Source organism: Bufo gargarizans, chromosome 3 (assembly GCF_014858855.1).
Source record: "Bufo gargarizans isolate SCDJY-AF-19 chromosome 3, ASM1485885v1, whole genome shotgun sequence".
Classification (NCBI taxonomy): domain Eukaryota; kingdom Metazoa; phylum Chordata; class Amphibia; order Anura; family Bufonidae; genus Bufo; species Bufo gargarizans.
The window spans coordinates 602,218,637-602,239,487 of record NC_058082.1 but is presented as its reverse complement, the minus strand read 5'-3'; the positions used below and the strand labels follow the sequence as shown (position 1 = coordinate 602,239,487).

The 20,851-nt window shown below is 41.0% G+C and overlaps 1 protein-coding gene across 1 annotated transcript in view; it reads left to right on the top strand.

The window, feature by feature from the left end:
* The window catches only part of CRYBG3 (crystallin beta-gamma domain containing 3), a 175,928-nt gene extending 165,335 nt beyond the window's left edge, over positions 1–10,593 (top strand). The window contains exons 20-22 of the mRNA XM_044284494.1: positions 2,263–2,421; positions 3,434–3,593; positions 7,068–10,593. Of these exons, the coding sequence (XP_044140429.1) occupies positions 2,263–2,421; positions 3,434–3,593; positions 7,068–7,156 (408 nt within the window). The 3' untranslated portion in view covers positions 7,157–10,593. The remainder of the gene's footprint in view (positions 1–2,262; positions 2,422–3,433; positions 3,594–7,067) is intronic.
* Positions 10,594–20,851: the final 10,258 nt, after the last annotated feature.

Sequence of the window (20,851 nt, the reverse complement as noted above, 5' to 3'; positions counted from 1 at the left end):
CATTAAAAGGCTTGTCTAAAATTAGCACAGATTGGGGCACAGGCAGAGGATGACGTAACATAACAAAATGACCATTATTGTACTTCAAACGTACAGGGCCAGATGCATCATTACACTTACATCTTACTCCACTTTTACATATGTCCAAAGTCACTTTTGGCTAAGTCAGATTTATTAATGGTCCTCTAATACGGTGATAAATGTGGTTTGACGGTAGCAGTTTATCCTTCAGTAAGTGGCTTTACAAAAGTCGCACGTCTTTACGTAAAAGTCGCATGTTCTTTTTAAAAAGTCGCATAAGATAAGCATGGTCCTCACTGGAGTGAAATTGCGCAATTTTTTGCGACTTTTTTAAATTGTCGCAATAGTAAATCTGTCTAGAGATTAATTTACATAAGAAAACACGCCCACTTTCAGAAAACTGGCGAGCATAGCACAGAGCCAAAAAAGTCGCTAATTTTTGTGCAGTTTTAGCAATTGCGCAAAAATTTGTGACTTTTTCACTCCATTATTTTGACTTGAGCTAATGATAAATCTGGCCCACAGTGTTGAGGCCATTGACTGACTGAAGCCGTCACGTGTTGTTGATGTGACATCAGGGCTGCTTGTAGGTTGCTTTGCTTTCATCCCTCTGTCCAATTCAACCTATACAAACTCAGTGGGGTTTAAGTCTGGAGAGTGTGCAGGCCATTCCGTTCTTTGACGCCTATCACCTTGTTTTTGTCTTCTGAGGCAGTCCTGACATAACCTAGAAGTACGTTTTGTGTCTTGTAATATGAACCCCTGAACTAGGTGAAGTTTCAAAATGCAGTGGTGGACCTTTTTGTCCAGTGTTCCACTCATCCTGCCCAAGTTGCCAACTCTGGACCCATCAAAAGAGCCCCAGACCATAAGGTTTCATCCTCCATGTTTGACAGTTGGTGTCACACACTGAGGAACCATCCTTTCACCTACTCGACGACATACAAAAACCCTACGTGATGTAGCAAATATGTTACATTTTAATTCATCAGTCCATAAGACCTTCCTCAAGTCTTCAGTAGTCCACCGAGAGGCTGTTTTCACACACAAGCATCTTTTTCTTTTTTTGCAATCTTAGCAGTGACTTTCACACTTGACCTGTCAAATTGTCTTTACAGTTGAAATGAAAGCTTGCTTATTTCAACCTGCATTAAGCTGTGCTTGAATATGTCGTGCTGTGTGCTGCAGCTGCAGACTTTCAAAAACCTGTCTTCTGATTTTGTTGTGGCCTTTGGGCTGCGAGACCTCTTCCTGTCAGAGTTTCTCCAGTTTCCATGTGCCTTTTGATGGTATAGGAAACTGTACAAACTAACACCTGGACTTTCTTTGTAATTTTGCTGTAGGACAGACCTACTCTCCTAAGGGTTATAATTGTCTATTTGTCTTCTTTTGTCACTTGCCTTTTTCTTGCCATTATGATAGCAATGTGCTGTATCCTTCAGTGCAATCCTGCCCTAGAGATTTTCTGTAATACAGTCTCTTCCATCGCTGCTTATGTAGAATCAGAGGGCATGTAAGTAATCAATAGTGTTGAGCAAAGCGAGCTTCGGATGTTACATCCAAAGTCACTTCATTCAAAACTTCAGAATAATACTGTATGGCAGGGGTGCACAACCTTTTCTGTTTGAGGGCCATATTTTCAGACTGAAGGGATCTCAAGGGCCGAAAATTAAAGTTAAAGGGGTATTACCAACTGAAATACTGTATTTATGGCGTATTGTAGATAGAGTATATAATATAAATGTCTGGTTAGAACTCCAGGATTGCCATCTAATGGAAGAATAGATGAAAACTTGAAACCAAACTCGGGTTCGGTTCCGACTGTACTCATACAAGCATGTGTCTAGCAGTCACAGGCCGGGCTCCCACAGCAGCTATGACAGTAGCTCTGCTTCCTCATCAGTTTTCATAAGAAGCTTCTGCTAATATCTAGCAGTGACCTCTTCATCTATAGGATGATGTCATTGAGAACATTTCATATAGGCAATGTCATCATGACATGAGGCAGTTGAATCTATTTCTATATGGAGAAGAGTGATGTAAGGCACCTCTCCATCCAGGGCACATTTATAGGGGTGCAGAATGTGTGGTCACCCCAATTCCATGGAGTCTGATGCTGCCTAAAAGCCTCTATGCAACAGCTGTAGTGTAGAGCCTAAGAACTTCATGTTACACCTATGTATCTGATTGGGATGCACATCTAAAATCATTTTTTTATATCCATCTTGTTTCTTCCTGCAGCCTTCAGTATATTTCATGGTCAAAAACAGAGACAATGACAAGTACCTGACAATCACTGGGAAACTAGCAGATGCAAGAGGGACATTTGTCAGTGTCGCTCCAAGGAACAGGCAGACTACTCAGATCTGGTATTTCAGCAGAGGATTCCTAAAGTCCAAGGTACACTTTAACATTATCCACCAAAGAGATTATAAGATACTTACCATTATATTTACTCTTACTATTATGGTCACCTTTACCTATTGGAAAAAAACTGTCTCAGATACTTTGGTTATAATACCTAATTTTTGTATGTTTTATATCTAAGGCCTCATTGAGCTTTGTGAAACAAGGTGGTGTACTTCATAGTCCATGTACGATCTTCACCCCCAAACAATATGTAAATCGATGGGTATGGTTATTAAAGTGTATTCCCATGATTTACATTTATGACCCATCAGATTGCTGTGGGTCTGGCAAGTAGGACCATTCCTATGAACCAATGGATCTCTGCCCCTCATAATAGTGAAAGGATAAACGTATGGTCACTTTTAATTGAAGATCATGAATGTTATGGAAACCAGTGGAGTCAAGTTGGTCTCATGACATTGTATAAGATCTGTCTTCTCTTTGGCTCCTCAAGTTCTTAAAGGGAACCTGTCACCTGGATTTTGGATATAGAGCTGAGGACATGGGCTGCTAGATGGCCACTAGTACATCCGCAATATCCAGTCCCCACAGTTCTGTGTGCTTTTATTGTGTAAAAAAAACTATTTGATACATATGCAAATTAACCTAAGATGAGTCAGAGCTTGAACATATGACTCTTCTCTGGTCACACAAGTAAGATATGACTCCTTTATGTTAATTTGCATATGTATCAAATCGGTTTTTTTACACAATAAAAGCACACAGAGCTATGGGTATTGGATATTGCAGATGTGCTAGCGGCCATCTAGCAGCCGATGTCCTCAGCTCTATACCCAAAATCAAGGTGACAGGTTCCCTTTAATGGCAATTCATGATTTAGGTGATAGAAGTATGCATCCATACATCTGGTTGTCCACCAAAAATGCAATGGTTTAAATTGCAAAAGGGAGCAAGAACTGTTGCTGGATTACAGTAAAGTCAGTCCTCTACATTTCTAGGATTACCATGTTATTGCTATCTCTTATTTCTTCATCACTTCCAGGTAAATGGTTCATGTTTGGATGTCATCGGAGGCAAAAATATCCAGGGGTCAAAGGTGTCGCTGTGGGCAGAGCATGGGAAAACACGACAGAAGTGGAAGATCAATAAAGATGGGACCATTTCTTCATATCTAAGTGATGACCTGGTTCTTGATCTTAAAGGTATGAGACATGAGAAGTATTTTAGGCGTCCTCTGTCAAAGTGTGTATTCAGCCTTCATCTGCTGCCTGTAGAAACAGGTTGGGTAAAATAACCTAGATCCAGATTATTAGAGGTGGTCACATGCAGAAAAAAATAATCTGTACAGATTCTATCATACTGTGGATTTTCAAATACACAGAAAGCTTTATATATAGCTTCACCCTTTACAATGCAAAGGATTAGGCAGTGTACTGGTTCTCTTTAAAAGGACCAGTCATATATGGAGTGTTATTAGAAGTATCCAGGGTATAGAGAGTTATTGGCAAAGAGGTATCTTCCAAGAAAGAGAACCATCTCGCCATTACAACTTATCGGAAGTGGCTCCCTATGATTTAAGATCGAGCTCTTGACTCATAGGGGGCCTCTTTGACTAGGTGGCAATGCAAAGGATGAAATCCACTGCAAGTCTATGGCAAAATCTACTGCAAAATCCATATGTAACACGTGAAGATTTTGCAGCATCTAAACATGCTTGTATATTCTCCTCCTTCACCAACTTCATTAGCATCCCAGAAGGTTTTTGTTAGAAGCTTTCCATGCATAATTGTATCCTTATAGATATATATATACAGTGGATATAAAAAGTCTACACACCCCTGTTAAAATGTCAGGTTTCTGTGATGTAAAAAAATGAGACAAAGATAAATCATTTCAGAACTTTTTCCTCCTTTAATGTGACCTATAAACTGTACAACTCAATTGAAAAACAAACTGAAATCTTTTAGGTGGAGGGAAGAAAAAATACAAAAATAAAATAATATGGTTGCATAAGTGCGCACACCCTTAAACGAATACTTTGTTGAAGCACCTTTTGATTTTATTACAGCACTCAGTATTTTGGGGTATGAGTCCATCAGCATGGCACATTTTGACTTGGCAAGATTTGCCCACTCTTCTTTGCAAAAACACTCCAAATTTCTCAGATTGCGAGGGCATCTCCTGGGCACAGCCCTCTTCAGATCAACCCACAGATTTTCAATCGAATTCAGGTCTGGGCTCTGGCTGGACCATTTTAAATCTTTAATCTTCTTCTGGTGAAGCCATTCCTTTGTTGAGTTGGATGTATGTTTTGGGTCGTTGTCATGCTGAAAGATGAAGTTCCTCTTCATGTTCAGCTTTCTAGCAGAAGCCTGAAGGTTTTGTGCCAATATTGACTGGTATTTCAAACTGTTCATAATTCCCTCTAGCTTAACTAAGGCCCCAGTTCCAGCTAAACAAAAACAGCCCCTTGGCATGATGCTGCCACCACCATGCTTCACTGTGGGTATGGTGATCTTTTGGTGATGTGCAGTGTTGTTTTTGCGCCAAACATATCTTTTGGAATTATGGCCCAAAATTTTAACCTTGGTTTCATCAAACCATAACACCTTTTCCCACGTGCTTTTGGGAGACTTCAGATGTTTTTTTGCAAAATGTAGCCTGGCTTGGATGTTTTTCTTCGTAAGAAAAAGGTTTTGTCTTGCCACTCTACCCCATAGCCCAGACATATGAAGAATACGGGAGATTGTTGTCACAAGTACCACACAGCCAGTACTTGCCAGATATTCCTGCAGCTCCTTTATTGTTGCTGTAGGCCTCTTGGTAGCCTCCCAGACTAGTTTTCTTCTCGTCTTTTCATCAATTTTGGAGGGACGTCCAGTTCTTAGGCCCCTTTCACATGGGCGAGTTTTCCGCGCGGGTGCAATGCGTGAGGTGAACGCATTGCACCCACACTGAATCCGGACCCATTCATTTCTATAGGGCTGTGCACATGAGCAGTGATTTTCACGCATCACTTATGCGTTGCGTGAAAATCGCAGCATGCTCTATATTGTGTGTTTATCACGCAACACAGGCCTCATAGAAGTGAATGTGGTTGCGTGAAAATCGCATGCATCCGCAAGCAATTGCGGATGCGGTGCGATTTTCACGCACGTTTGCTAGGAGACGATCGGGATGGAGACCCGATCATTATTATTTTCCCTTATAACATGGTTATAATAGAAAATAATAGCATTCTTAATACAGAATGCATAGTACAATAGCAATGGAGGGGTTAAAAAAAATAAAATAAAAATGTAACTCACCTAAATCCACTTGCTCGCGCAGCCGGCATCTCTTCTGTCTTATTCTTTGCTGTGTACAGGAAAAGGACCTGTGGTGACGTCACTCCGGTCATCACATGGTCCATCACATGATCCATCGCCATGGTAAAAATATCATGTGATGGACCATGTGATGACTGGAGTGACGTCACTACAGGTCCTTTTCCTGCACACGGCAAAAAAGAAGACAGAAGAGAAGCCGGGCTGCGCGAGCAAGTGGATTAAGGTGAGTTAAATTATTATATATATATTTTTTTTAACCCCTCCAGCGCTATTGTACTATGCATTCTGTATTAAGAATGCTATTATTTTCCCTTATAACAATGTTATAAGGGAAAATAATACAATCTACCCAGCACCAAACATGCAGATTTTTCTCACGCGAGTGCAAAACGCATTACAATGTTTTGCACTTGCGCGGAAAAATCGTGCATTTTCTCGCAACGCACCCGCCTCTTATCCGGGCAAAAAACATGACGCCCGTGTGAAAGAGGCCTTAGTAATGTCACTGTTGTGCCATATTTTCTCCACTTGATGATGACTGTCTTCACTGTGTTCCATGGTATATCTTATGCCTTGGAAATTCTTTTGTACGCTTCTCCTGACTGATACCTTTTAACAATGAGATCCCTCTGATGCTTTGGAAGCTCTCTGTGGACCAAGGCTTTTGCTGTGGGATGTGACTAAGAAAATTTTTGGAAAGACCAACTAGAGCAGCAGAACTTTATTTGGGGTTAATCAGAGGCACTTTAAATGATGGCAGGTGTATGCTGACTCCTATTTAACATGATTTTGAATATGATTGCTTAATTCTGAACACGGCTACATCCCCAGTTATAAGCAACCACATTATTTTAGTTTTTTTTTGTTTTCTCCTCTCCACCTAAAATATTTCAGTTTGTTTTTCAATTGAGTGGTACAGTTTATAGGTCACATTAAAGGTGGAAAAAGTTATGAAATTATTTATCTTTGTCTCATTTTTTTTACATCACAGAAACCTGACATTTTAACAGGGGTGTGTAGACTTTTTTATATACACTGTATATGTATATACATACATATATATATATATATATATATATATACATACATACACACACACACATACGTTCAGCTTTACAGGATAGTGTAGTCTACTGTGTGATTCCATACAGGCATACAGATGTTTTAACATGGGAGCCTATGGGCAACATTTGCCACTATATGCCTGTACAGTGGCTTACGTTGGGGGGGGCATCCGTCAGAAGTACACATTGGAAAATCATCTTGGTATATACCTCCGAAGCTTGCTGTGTGAATAGACCCTAACACATATGTAGGACCTGCCTGACAATCTTTTATTTTACATAGGTGGAAATTACTATGATCAAAACTACTTAGTGGTCAACAAAGTCCTAGAAAATGCTCTGACACAGAAGTGGGACATTGAGATACTATGATGTCTCCAAGATGGACGCTCAAAATGGCATCTGGGATATATCAGACAGGATCTTTCCAGTCATGCTGTGGAATTTGGAAAATACTCAAATTAAACGTCACTGGATTGCTGCTCTGCAAATATGCCTGGCAGATGGCCACGAAAGCATGGCTCATGGTCTTCAGAAGATAGGCTTCCATCTGCCTTAGGCCGAACTAAGCTTGGTGGCATCCGGAAAGAATTCAGAACACTGGATCCAGAACACATGAATGTTTTCATGTGAGAAATGTCTCCATTACCTCTTTCAATCTGGACTGAAATATCGCCATGTTTATATATAGGGTGGTAGAAGAATACAGGACAACGCCGTCTCCTGTGCCTCAACCTTTATAAGCTATGTCTATGCACATTCATAGCTGGAATCTATGGAGACTGAGCCTGATTTACCCTCGATGCTGTATAACACGTAATTGGCATGCGTCATAGTATGTATGTGTTACATAGAACACGCCTCTGGTGATCACAATGTATACAGTGCATTTAAAGGGGTTGTATAGGAGTGGAAAAAGATGGCTGCTTGCATGTAGATAGAGCCCTACACCCGTCCATGACTTGTGTCTGGTATTGTACCTCAGCCCCAAAGAAGGGACATTTTTGTTGAGGTTGACTATAAACATTTTAGGGGACATTTATGACTCTGTCTGTAAGTAAAGCTGTATTTGTTGCCCATAGCAACCAATCACAGCCCAGCTTTCATTGCTTACAGTGAGCTTCAAAAATGAAAGCTGCATTCTGATTGGTTGACATGGATAATAAAGGAAGTCTTTCTTTTTGGACAGTGTTTATAAATCTTTGTGCCTCACCTATCAAAACTGTCTATCGGTAAAGCAGCCTTTGTTGCCCATAGCAACCGATCACAGTGGAGCTTTCATTTTTGGAGAGCACTATATGTGATTAGTTACTACGGGCAACAAAGGCAGTTTTACCGTTACACAGTTTTAATAAATCAGGTCCTTTATCATACTTACCAAAATGTAAACAGTAAAAATGGTGACATTTAGGCCCCACCCCGTTGAACTTCCAGGAACGCCCTTAAAACATTTGGGGGCAGGGATTGCATAAACCCCATCCCTTTTGAGGGCCAATTCTTGGATGGTCCCAGCAAAGTCGAGCACGTATATCTTTACATACATCCATTCAGACACGTCCTGATGAGGTTTTACATACGGGTATAAACTTGTAATGGCAACAAGCTGGGCTAAATGGAGTTCTCTCTACTATATGGTGGAGTACTACAGAGACATAGGGACTTGGCGCATTTTCAACGCCGGTCTTAATAAAGCCCTGCACTGGCGGTGGATAAGCCAAAGTTATGTAGAGGCGCCGTCCGCTACACAACTTCAGCGGATCCACAGCCGCTCCTAAATGTAAGCCATATTCCTAGCTGTCTTAGATTTAGACCATTTTCACTGCCCACTTTTTTAGACCTGGCGTGGAAAAGTCCTTTGTGCCGCAATCTGCTGTTTAATAAATGACCCCCTTAATGTAGTGCTGTACATGTTCTGTGAGCACCTTAGGGTGGTGTCATACATATTGTTTTTAGGAAAAAATGCAGTTTTTTAGTTTTTACCAGCATTTTTTTTCAGCAAACACAACTCTGCAGCCATGTTTGCTGTAACTCAATGGGGAAATATGAAAAGCACTACAAACTTATTCGGAATTTTTTTTTTTCCCTTTTGGTGCATTTTCTCGGGGTCCATGTTTTTTTTTTTTTTTTTAAAGCACAGCATACTCAACATATGGTGTTTTTCACAGGCATTTCCCATATACTTCTCTACAGGAAATGAAAAATGCCAGAATAACACCATTACCAAAAAAAAGCTCTTAAAATAAAAACAAACTTGAAATTCATGGGGGCAGATTTATGAAAACTGTCTTAAAGACAAATTGTCTTTGTTGCCTGTAGCAACCAATCACCACACAGCTTTCATTTTTCCAAAGCAAAATGTAAAATGAAAGCTGTGCTGCGATTGGTTGCTTCTCTTTTAGGCAGTTTCATAAATCTGCCTCACGGTGTGTTTTATAAGGCCAGTAAACTGCCACGTCAGACCTCTTTTTCTCTAATTTATTTGTATTTTCTGATTACAGATTTTTTTTATTTCTATTTTCTGAACATGTTTATGGCGGCAGCCATCTTGCTTGAGCTGTTCTTAACAGCATTTAGAAATGCTATTATAGGATGCAATAATTTTAAATGTATCTTAGGCTTTTCATGCAGTTGTTTTTAGCCAAAGCCAGAAATGGATTCAAGAGGAATGAGAAATATAAAGGGAGGACTGAGGCCTCTTTCACAGGAGCGAGTTTTCCTCCCGGATGCGATGCGTGTTGTTAACTCAATCCTGACCCATTCATTTCAATAGGTCTGTGTACATGACCGTCGTTTATCACTCATCATCTCTACATTCAGGGGGAAAATAATCACAGCATGTTCTATATTGTGCGGTTTTCATGCAGCTCTGGTTCCATAAAAGTAAATTGAGCTTGCTGGAAAAACGGAAGGCATCCGGTTGCAATGCTTTTTTTTTACTGATGGCTGCTAGGAGATGTAGATGTTATTCTTAAGTTTTTCTTCACATGCGTAAAAAAAAACAAAAAACACATGCAGTCCGGATACAATCTGGACAGAAAAAAACGCAATTGCAGAAAAAACTGATTGAACTCGCATCCGTTTTTTTCCTAGACAGACCCTGACACCATCCGTATCGCTCATGTGAAAGAAGCCTTATACTTTTCCTTTCTATTGGATCCTCATCTGGGTCTGGCTCAAAAAACTGCAGTGCCATTTTCCCAAAAACCGCTGTGTGTGAACTCGCCCTTCTGCAGTCAGTTGTGCCGCCCTTCTGCCATTTCCAAGCACAATTTCAGTTCGCTCATGCCTGTGAATGCCAAAGATTTTTCACTATAGTATATAATCTTATCCAATTGCTCCAACAGAATATTCTCCTTGAAAATAAATTTTTTGTAAATGTTGGTACACTTATATGCTAATGATAGGATAGACGCCAATTGCTCAGCTATACGGACGGTATGTCCGATGTAAAAGTGCTTGTATTCTCCTAGATATATGATGTACATACATATAGGAACTCATGTATATGGCCTGCTGGAGGATGCAGGAAGTTGTATATTTGAACTGGTCAGGAACTATATAGAGTAAGATATTTATATACGGCTGTAAGTAAATGTTGTGTATATGTGTAAATCCAGATCAGATGAATCTATGGAATGTATATTGTATATAGTATTATACAGCTACATGGAAAGAGGGGATGTAAATCGGGTTTGGATAGTCATGTGGAAGATGAACCGTGCCTTTATTTGTAATATCATGTCAATACTGATGTTGATTTCTTTATATTCAGAATAAAATTTTAGTGCTCTAAACAGCCATTACATAAAGTTTGGTTCCATATGTAAAAAATTTGCGGGCTATGTATGTGCTTCCTGAGGACGATGAAAAAAAGAGAAAATTTGTCTTACCTTTAATTTTGCTTTACTCGAGTCCAAAGGCAGCACAGAGCGGGTTATGTATGTGCTCCCTGAGGACGATGAGGATAGAAGCATTTTATTGCCTGCATTCCCTGAATAATTCACTGCTGCTTAGTGGAAAACCAGGTCAGAAAAGGCACAAAAAAACAAAACAAAAAACCTATGACACACTTTTGCTCTTTCAGTAACCAGATACAGTACAGACCAAAAGTTTGGACACACCTTCTCATTCAAAGAGTTTTCTTTATTTTCATGACTATGAAAATTGTAGATTCACACTGAAGGCATCAAAACTATGAATTAACACATTTGGAATTATATATATAACAAAAAAGTGTGAAACAACTGAAACTATGTCATATTCTAGGTTCTTCAAAGTAGCCACCTTTTGCTTTGATTACTGCTTTGCACACTCTTGGCATTCTCTTGAGCTTCAAGAGGTAGTCACCTGAAATGGTTTTCACTTCACAGGTGTGCCCTGTCAGGTTTAATAAGTGGGATTTCTTGCCTTATAAATGGGGTTGGGACCATCAGTTGCGTTGTGGAGAAGTCAGGTGGATACACAGCTGATAGTCCTACTGAATAGACTGTTAGAATTTGTATTATGGCAAGAAAAGAAGCAGCTAAGTAAAGAAAAACGAGTGGCCATCATTACTTTAAGAAATGAAGGTCAGTCAGTCCGAAAAATTGGGAAAAACTATGAAAGTGTCCCCAAGTGCAGTCACAAAAACCATCAAGCGCTACAAAGAAACTGGCTCACATGCGGACCGCCCCAGAAAAGAAAGACCAAGAGTCACCTCTGCTGCGGAGGATAAGTTCATCCGAGTCACCAGCCTCAGAAATCGCAGGTTAACAGCAGCTCAGATTAGAGACCAGGTCAATGCCACACAGAGTTCTAGCAGCAGACACATCTCTAGAACAACTGTTAAGAGGAGACTGTGTGAATCAGGCCTTCATGGTAGAATATCTGCTAGGAAACCACTGCTAAGGACAGGCAACAAGCAGAAGAGACTTGTTTGGGCTAAAGAACACAAGGAATGGACATTAGACCAGTGGAAATCTGTGCTTTGGTCTGACGAGTCCAAATTTGAGATCTTTGGTTCCAACCACCATGTCTTTGTGCGACGCAGAAAAGGTGAACGGATGGACTCTACATGCCTGGTTCCCACCGTGAAGCATGGAGGAGGAGGTGTGATGGTATGGGGGTGCTTTGCTGGTGACACTGTTGGGCATTTATTCAAAATTGAAGGCACACTGAACCAGCATGGCTACCACAGCATCTTGCAGCGGCATGCTATTCCATCCGGTTTGCGTTTAGTTGGACCATCATTTATTTTTCAACAGGACAATGACCCCAAACACACCTCCAGGCTGTGTAAGGGCTATTTCACCATGAAGGAGAGTGATGGGGTGCTGCGCCAGATGACCTGGCCTCCACAGTAACCGGACCTGAACCCAATCGAGATGGTTTGGGGTGAGCTGGACCGCAGAGTGAAGGCAAAAGGGCCAACAAGTGCTAAGCATCTCTGGGAACTCCTTCAAGACTGTTGGAAGACCATTTCAGGTGACTACCTCTTAAAGCTCATCAAGAGAATGCCAAGAGTGTGCAAAGCAGTAATCAAAGCAAAAGGTGGCTACTTTGAAGAACCTAGAATATGACATATTTTCAGTTGTTTCACACTTTTCTGTTATGTATATAATTCCACATGTGTTAATTCATAGTTTTGATGCCTTCAGTGTGAATCATAAATTTTCATAGTCATGAAAATAAAGAAAACTCTTTGAATGAGAAGGTGTGTCCAAACTTTTGGTCTGTACTGTAAGTGCCCCATTTGAGGGGTGATGTATAAGGGTATGTATGTGGAATTTATCCACTTATATATTATGTTGTGGCGTATTATTATATACTTTCCAGTATGACAAAATCTATTTAACCACACTGATTATTCAGATAAAAAAATCATATTTAAAGAGGCCCTGTGTCCTCTCCTGATATGTCTATTTTAGTAACTGCTTGCATTCCCCATTAAATAACTATTCTGGAACATCTATTCTTATGACTATGTTGTTCCATTCCTCTATTTATTTCTGCTAGAAGTTATGAATGAATTGCCAATAGTCTGAAATGAAGATCCAGATGGGTGTTACCAGTTGGGTGTGTGTGTCTGCATTCTGAAAGTATCCAATCAGTGCTGCCAGTGTCAGACTGTGCAGCGACACCCCCCTCCCCCAACTGGTAACACCCATCTGGACCCTTATTTCAAATTGCTAGCAACTGATTCATAACTTCTAGAAGGAATAATAATAAAGCAATTGCATAGAATTATAAGAATAGATGCCCTAGAATTGTTATTACATGGGGAATACAAGTGGTTACTAAAATAGACATGTCAGGTGAGGTGGCCGCTGCTCTTTAAGGCCACGTTCACATCACGTTATGCATCCATACGTTTGATTCTTTGGACATTTTTTGTGGCAATAGCTTAGTAGACCCTGCTATTCCATATGAAGCTTTATAGGAAAAAGTATACCATGTGATATGTTTTATTTAACAACGGAGGCCTATTAGTGATGTATCCCGATATATACCTATATAGTGGGATAGGTTGTAGCCTTACTATGGAGGTGTATATCAAAAGCAATAGGTTCGGATCCGACCTCTGCCAGATCTCAAAACCGGAAAACGTAGATGTGAAAGTCGCCTGACCTGAATGAAGCCAAATATATCCCATTGGCTGTAATGGGGTCTGTTCCGTCTCCATTCAGGATCCCACTTCTTTACCATTAAAAAATGTCCTGCATAAAGGAGATTTCTCTCTGCCATTTGTGTTGGAATCTGCAACGGGGCCCCGAACATTCCCTGCTAGCAATACGGTTTTTGACTCTGGCTCCAAGTTCTAGTAATATTATGACCCCTCTGGTGGCACTTGTGCTCAATAGTATCTGCAGCTGCCAACACATGCTGAGGACCTGAGGGTCTCGTATGGCTCCCAAGGCACTGGTTGCGGTACATAGCTCTAGACGTATGTTATTGTATTGCGACAGAACTCTTCTTAATCCTTTCTTATTTATCTCTGCTGGTGAACTATCCATAGACACAAGATAAAAGTCGATCAAAAGGGACTTTTTTTCACAAACTTTTGATCTGCCAGATTGAAAAACTATGGCCATGGTCAGCTGAAGCTACACGTTTGGCATGATCTGCCACCCCCTGATGAGCTAGGTTTGTCTGTCATATTGCTGGTGGGATCATTCCTATGAGCGATCCCACGGATGATTTATAGGCCACCTTCTGGCCGATGCTTATCGCATGTGTGTGACTGGAGTAAGGTGAAAACGTTCATGGCATGTCTATATGGGCTCTGATGTATTTTTGAAAAAGGGCATGTCATGGATTTTATTGCTATTTCAGCTATGGCAAGTCAAGCAGATGCCTCAGCCTAAGGGGAACCCCGCCTGGTGACATTCTATAATCCTTGGTTTTTTACAGCCACGGTACAGGCCCATAATAGTAGATTGCTCAATAACCTGAGAAATCCGCAGAAGAACTCCCAGCAAAATACCTGCCTGGTAAAGGTTCTCTGAGGACTGTTACTAATTCATCCCGTCTCGAACACCACCCACCTTAATCTGAAGGCTGACGCACTAGAGGTCATAAATACATTGCATTTCACTTGTATTCACAGATGTAGCAGAGTTGGGTGTGTTTATGGCATGAAGCTCACGGATACCATATAACAATTTATTATATAAATCAGTCATCGGACCACAGACAGTTCCTCACATAGGAATGGTAAAGGTGCTTTATAAATTTGGGGTATCTTTGTACGACCACATACCCAAACTGAAAACTGTTACACATGCCTTTCAGCTCCATATTTATGGCAAGAAGCAGTACAGTTTAATTTTTTTTTTATAGTGGGTCACAGATTTGTTTTCATCAATGGTGTACAATCTAAAATTTTCTAAAACGGAATGGGTATAATGAAGTGATTCTAATAATATTGCTATTTATAAGGGCTGTCCAAGACTTTGAAAACAAAAAAAAACCGAGGATGACCAGGCATGATGTGTGAAGAAAAGAAAGTCACTCACCTGCTCTGAACGTCCCAGGTCCTGCAGCACGTCTCCTTCCCCGTCACATACGGTCCCAACCTGGCAAGAATTGTGACGTGCCGACTCCCCTCATCAATGATGGGTCATGTTCTGCACATGTCACCACCAACGGCCCTAACTGGCTGGCAGCAGTGACATGCAGGGAGTTGGCATATCATAGCGAGAGAGGAAATGCTGTATAAAGGAAATAGACAAAAAGACAGACAGATATGAGACAGATAGATAGATAGATATGGCGTCCTCCTGTCGTGCGGCAGCACACCTTAGAGTTGTAGCCAGCACTTACTCAACGCCTTCAAACCTTCTTACAGAGCGGCACCAGTTTGAAAAAGGCTGGAACGTCACGTCTTAGCCGCATAACTAATAAAATTCACTAATCAAGAATACCTACTTATGTCACTGGAGATTATGATATACAGTTAACGGGGTAGGAACCCTACTTCCAGGGACGAGGCTCAACAACTGCAGCTTGCACCCAAGCTACTGTTTACATAGATAGATAGATATCACAACTGCCATAAAACCTGCATGCAAAATAACCGTGGAGCCCCAGTTATGGGTCTTCAACACAGTGAAATCCAGATATCCCTCAAAGGAAGGAAAACCAAGCAAAGGGGTGTCCCCATTACAGAGATCACCAAATCCACCATATTAAGTGGCCTCTATATCAAGATCCCGCTCTTTTACAAGCTTTAAGGATGTGACAGGGAAGACCTAAGCCGGTCATCCATCCACAGACAGACGTTTTCGGGGTGTTGCCCCTCATCAGTGTGGAGTAGGATTCTGGCTAACCGGGCGCAATGCCTCGGAGACTACACAAACAAAACAATAGCCGATCTTAGGGAGACCAGCTACAGAAAACACTGTGGAGCCTCATTTAAGAGTCTCGACACAGCAATCCAAAGTGCAAAGCTCCCTGGGAAACACCTGCATGTGTTACAGCTTAAAGGGCAATGACTATATATTTAGGGCTCAAGCACATGAACAACCAAAAGTGAAACCCCTTAACCCCTTAAGGACACATGACGTATCGGTACGGCATGTTTCCCGAGTCCTTAAGGACACATGACGTACCGGTACGTCATGTGTTGTTCCGATCACTGCCGTGCGGCCGGCTGTGATCGGAACAAGGTGCCTGCTCAAATCATTGAGCAGGCACCTCGGCTAAATGCGCGGGGGGGTCCCGTGACCCCCCCATGTCCGCGATCGCAACAAACCGCAGGTCAATTCAGACCTGCGGTTTGTTGCGCTTTCTGCAGTTTCTGATCGCTGCGGTCCCTGACCGCGGCGATCAGAAACTTTAGTGTGGCGAAAATATATATTTATCACCCCCCCTGCACCTCTGAATGATTTTAGCCCGGTGGGAGGTGCAGGGGGGGTGTTGCGGGCGGTGGGGGCGGTGCGGGAGGCGGGCGGTGCGGCAGGCGGGATCGCGATCCCCCGCCCGCCTCCTATTGCGTAATCGTTGGTGTACAGTGGGTATACCAGGGTGCCAGCACATTGCTGGCACCCTGGTATAAACGGCTGACATCGGTGATGCGATGTCAGCCGTTTAACCCTTTCCATACAGCGGTCCGTACGGACCGCTGTATGGAAAAAGTTAACAGTAAGAGGGAGCTCCCTCCCTCTCCGATCGGGGGGCTGCAGTGCCTTTGCAGCCCCCCGATGGAGAGGGAGAGAGCCCCCAGACAGCCCCCCCAGAGCCCCGTCCTTACCCTTCCCCGTCTGCGCAGTTCTGACCATAACTGAGCAGACGGGGAAGGTTCCCATGGCAACAGGACGCCTCTCAGGCGTCCTGCTGTCCATGGTGCTGAACAGATCTGTGCTGAAAGCATAGATCTGTTCAGTGTAAGTAAAATATAGTACAGTGCAATATATATTGTACTGTACTGTATTATACAGACATCAGACCCACTGGATCTTCAAGAACCAAGTGGGTCTGGGTCAAAAAAAAAGTGAAAAAAAGGTAAAAATCAAAAAACACATTTATCACTGATTAAAAATTAAAAAAATAAAATTCCCTACACATGTTTGGTATCGCCGCGTCCGTAACGACCTGATCTATAAAACAGTCATGTTACTTTACCCGAACGGTGAACGCCATAAAAATAAAAAATAAAAAACTATGATGAAATTGAAATTTTGTCCACCTTACTTCCCAAAAAAAGGTAATAAAAGTGATCAAAAAAGTCGCATGTACGCCAAAATTGTAACAATCAAACCGTCATCTCATCCCGCAAAAAATGAGACCCTACTTAAGATAATCGCCCAAAAACTGAAAAAACTATGGCTCTTAGACTATGGAAACACTAAAACATCATTTTTTTTGTTTCAAAAATGAAATCATTGTGTAAAACTTACATAAATAAAAAAAAGTATACATATTAGGTATCGCCGCGTCCGTATCGACCGGCTCTATAAAAATATCACATGACCTAACCCCTCAGGTGACCACCGTAAAAAAATAAAAATAAAAACGGTGTAAAAAAAGCCATTTTTTGTCATCTTACGTCACAAAAAGTGTAATAGCAAGCGATCAAAAAGTCATATGCACCCCAAAATAGTGCCAATCAAACCGTCATCTCATCCCGCAAAAAATGAGACCCTACTTAAGATAATCACCCAAAAACTGAAAAAACAATGGCTCTTAGACTATGGAGACACTAAAACATTTTTTTGTTTTAAAAATGAAATCATTGTGTAAAACGTACATAAATAAAAAAAATTGTATACATATTAGGTATCGCCGCGTCCGTGACAACCTGCTCTATAAAATTACCACATGATCTAACCTGTCAGATGAATGTTGTAAATAAAAAAATAAAAAACGCTGCCAAAAAAGCTATTTCTTGTTACCTTGCCGCACAAAAAGTGTAATATAGAGCAACCAAAAATCATATGTACCCTAAACTAGTACCAACAAAACTGCCACCCTATCCCGTAGTTTCTAAAATGGGGTCACTTTTTTGGAGTTTCTACTCTAGGGGTGCATCAGGGGGGCTTCAAATGGGACATGGTGTAAAAAAAAACAGTCCAGCAAAACCTGCCTTCCAAAAACCGTATGGCATTCCTTTCCTTCTGCGCCCTGCCGTATGCCCGTACAGCGGTTTACGACCACATATGGGGTGTTTCTGTAAACTACAGAATCAGGGCCATAAATAATGAGTTTTGTTTTGCTGTTAACCCTTGCTTTGTAACTGGAAAAAAAAAATTTAAATGGAAAATCTGCCAAAAAAGTGAAATTTTGAAATTGTATCTCTATTTTCCATTAAATCTTGTGCAACACCTAAAGGGTTAACAAAGTTTGTAAAATCCGTTTTGAATACCTTGAGGGGTGTAGTTTCTTAGATGGGGTCACTTTTATGGAGTTTATAATCTGGGGGTGCATCAGGGGGGCTTCAAATGGGACTTGGTGTCAAAAAACCGGTCCATAAAAATCAGCCCTCCAAAAAACAAACGGCGCACCTTTCCCTCTACGCCCCGCTGTGTGGCCGTACAGTAGTTTACGGCCACATATGGGGTGTTTCTGTAAACAGCAGAGTCAGGGCAATAAAGATACAGTCTTGTTTGGCTGTTAACCCTTGCTTTGTTAGTGGAAAAAATGGGTTAAAATGGAAAATTAGGCAAAAAAATGAAATTCTCAAATTTCATCGCCATTTGCCAATAACTCTTGTGCAACACCTAAAGGGTTAACGACGTATGTAAAATCAGTTTTGAATACCTTGAGGGGTGTAGTTTCTTAGATGGGGTCACTTTTAGGGAGTTTCTCCTCTAGGGGTGCATCAGGGGGCTTCAAATGGGACATGGTGTAAATAAACCAGTCCATAAAAATCAGCCTTCCAAAAACCAAACAGCGCACCTTTCACTCTACGCCCCGCTGTGTGGCCGTACAGTAGTTTACGGCCACATATTGGGTGTTTCTGTAAACGGCAGAGTCAGGGCAATAAAGATACCGTCTTGTTTGGCTGTTAACCCTTGCTTTGTTAGTGGAAAAAATGGGTTAAAATGAAAAATTAGACAAAAAAATTAAATTCTCAAATTTCCTCCCCATTTGCCAATAACTCTTGTGCAACACCTAAAGGGTTAACAACGTATTCAAAATCAGTTTTGAATACCTTGAGGGGTGTAGTTTCTTAGATGGGGTCATTTTTGGGTGGTTTCTATTATGTAAGCCTCGCAAAGTGACTTGAGACCTGAACTGGTCCCTAAAAATTGAGTTTTTGTAAATTTCTGAAAAATTTCAAGATTTGCTTCTAAGCCTTATAACATCCCCAAAAAATAAAATATCATTCCCAAAATAATTCAAACATGAAGTAGACATATGGGGAATGTAAAGTCATCCAAATTTTTGGGGGTATTACTATGTATTACAGAAGTAGAGAAACTGGAACTTTGAAATTTGCAAATTTTTCCAAATTTTTGTTAAATTTGGTATTTTTTGGGGCAAAAAAAATAATTTTTTTGACTTTATTTTACCAGTGTCATGAAGTACAATATGTGACGAAAAAACAATCTCAGAATGGCCTGGATAAGTCAAAGCGTTTTAAAGTTATCAGCACTTAAAGTGACTCTGGTCAGATTTGCAAAAAATGGCCTGGTCCTTAAGGTGAAATAGGGCTGTGTCCTTAAGGGGTTAAGGACCGGGCCCATTTTAGTTTTTTTCTCTCCACATTCTAATAGCCATAAACTTCTACATTTTCCATTCATATATCCATATGAGGACTTAATTTTTTGGGAGATAAGTTAGAATTTTTTAATGGCACCATTTAATTTTTAACGGTTGTTAGACGTGTGCACCCTCTGTCTAAGCAGCAGTTAAAAACTGTCCCATTGATTTCAAAGGGGAGCTCCATCTGGCCATAAAAAAAGCCAAAAATAGCACATTTTTAAAGGCTATTATTCACTGGCCGTTAAAAACTGTTATATAAAATTGGTTCTAAGAGGGTCCGTCACACATCGTGTGAATGTAGCAGCTTTTAGCAGATTCACAGAAAACAATGAAGCAAACTGAGCATCAGCAACCACAGCACTTGTAGAGCGATCTAGCTGATCTCTTTACATATATTTTCCACAAAGTTGCAAAGAACTATGGGAGAATTTGGTCTTAGCCCTCAGGGCAAGTGCCGCTATGTGATTAGGAAATTTTACATTTGTAACATTACACGGCTGTTTTTCTCAGGACTGTTTGTAGTTTCAAAGTACACCTTCTTCAAATTCTTTAGTTTTACGTAAACATCCGGTCCTTAGGAGGTCTTGAAAAGAAATACAATCTCAGGTGAATACCACACGACAGATTCCACCACGCCATTATTCAATCTATAAAAATGAAAAAGCCATTTGTGAAAAACGAAGTCTACCTCATGAATCAGTAGTTTGTAGAACCACCTTTAGCAGTAATACCTTAAAGTAATCGTTCTCTGTAGGACTTTAGCAGTCTTTCACATCTGGAGGAATGTTGTCTCACTCTTCCTTAGGGCTCATGCACACGACAGTATTTTGCGTTCATTATACGGGTCCGCAAAAAAAACAGAACACATACGGAAATGCATCCGTATGTCTTCGGTATCCGTTCCGTTTTTGCGGAACAATCTATTGAAAATGTTATGCCCAGCACAATTTTTTATATTTAATTACTGTATAATGTATATGGCATATGGAAAAACGGAACAGAAACACAACAGAAAAAAAACGGACCGCAAAACACTGAAAAAGCCGTACGGTTGTGTGCATGAGCCCTTACAACTTTCCTTTAGTTCCTTGAGTTTCGTGGTACAGTCATTTATGGACAGCTCCCTTAAGGTCCCACCACAGCATTTCAATTGGGTTGAAGTCTGGATTTTAACTGGGCCATTGCAACACCATTATTCTTTTTCAGCCATTCTGTTGTAGATTTGCGGGTGGGCTTTGTAGAGATCCTGCCAATGTACTATGGAAGGCTTTAGCAGAGCAGAGTGAGCGGGCACAGGCAGGGGCTCTACATACCACATCACTGCTCCGCTCAACCCTGGCATAGCACATTATATTTGCTCCTGCAGGCTTTAGCGCAGCGGTG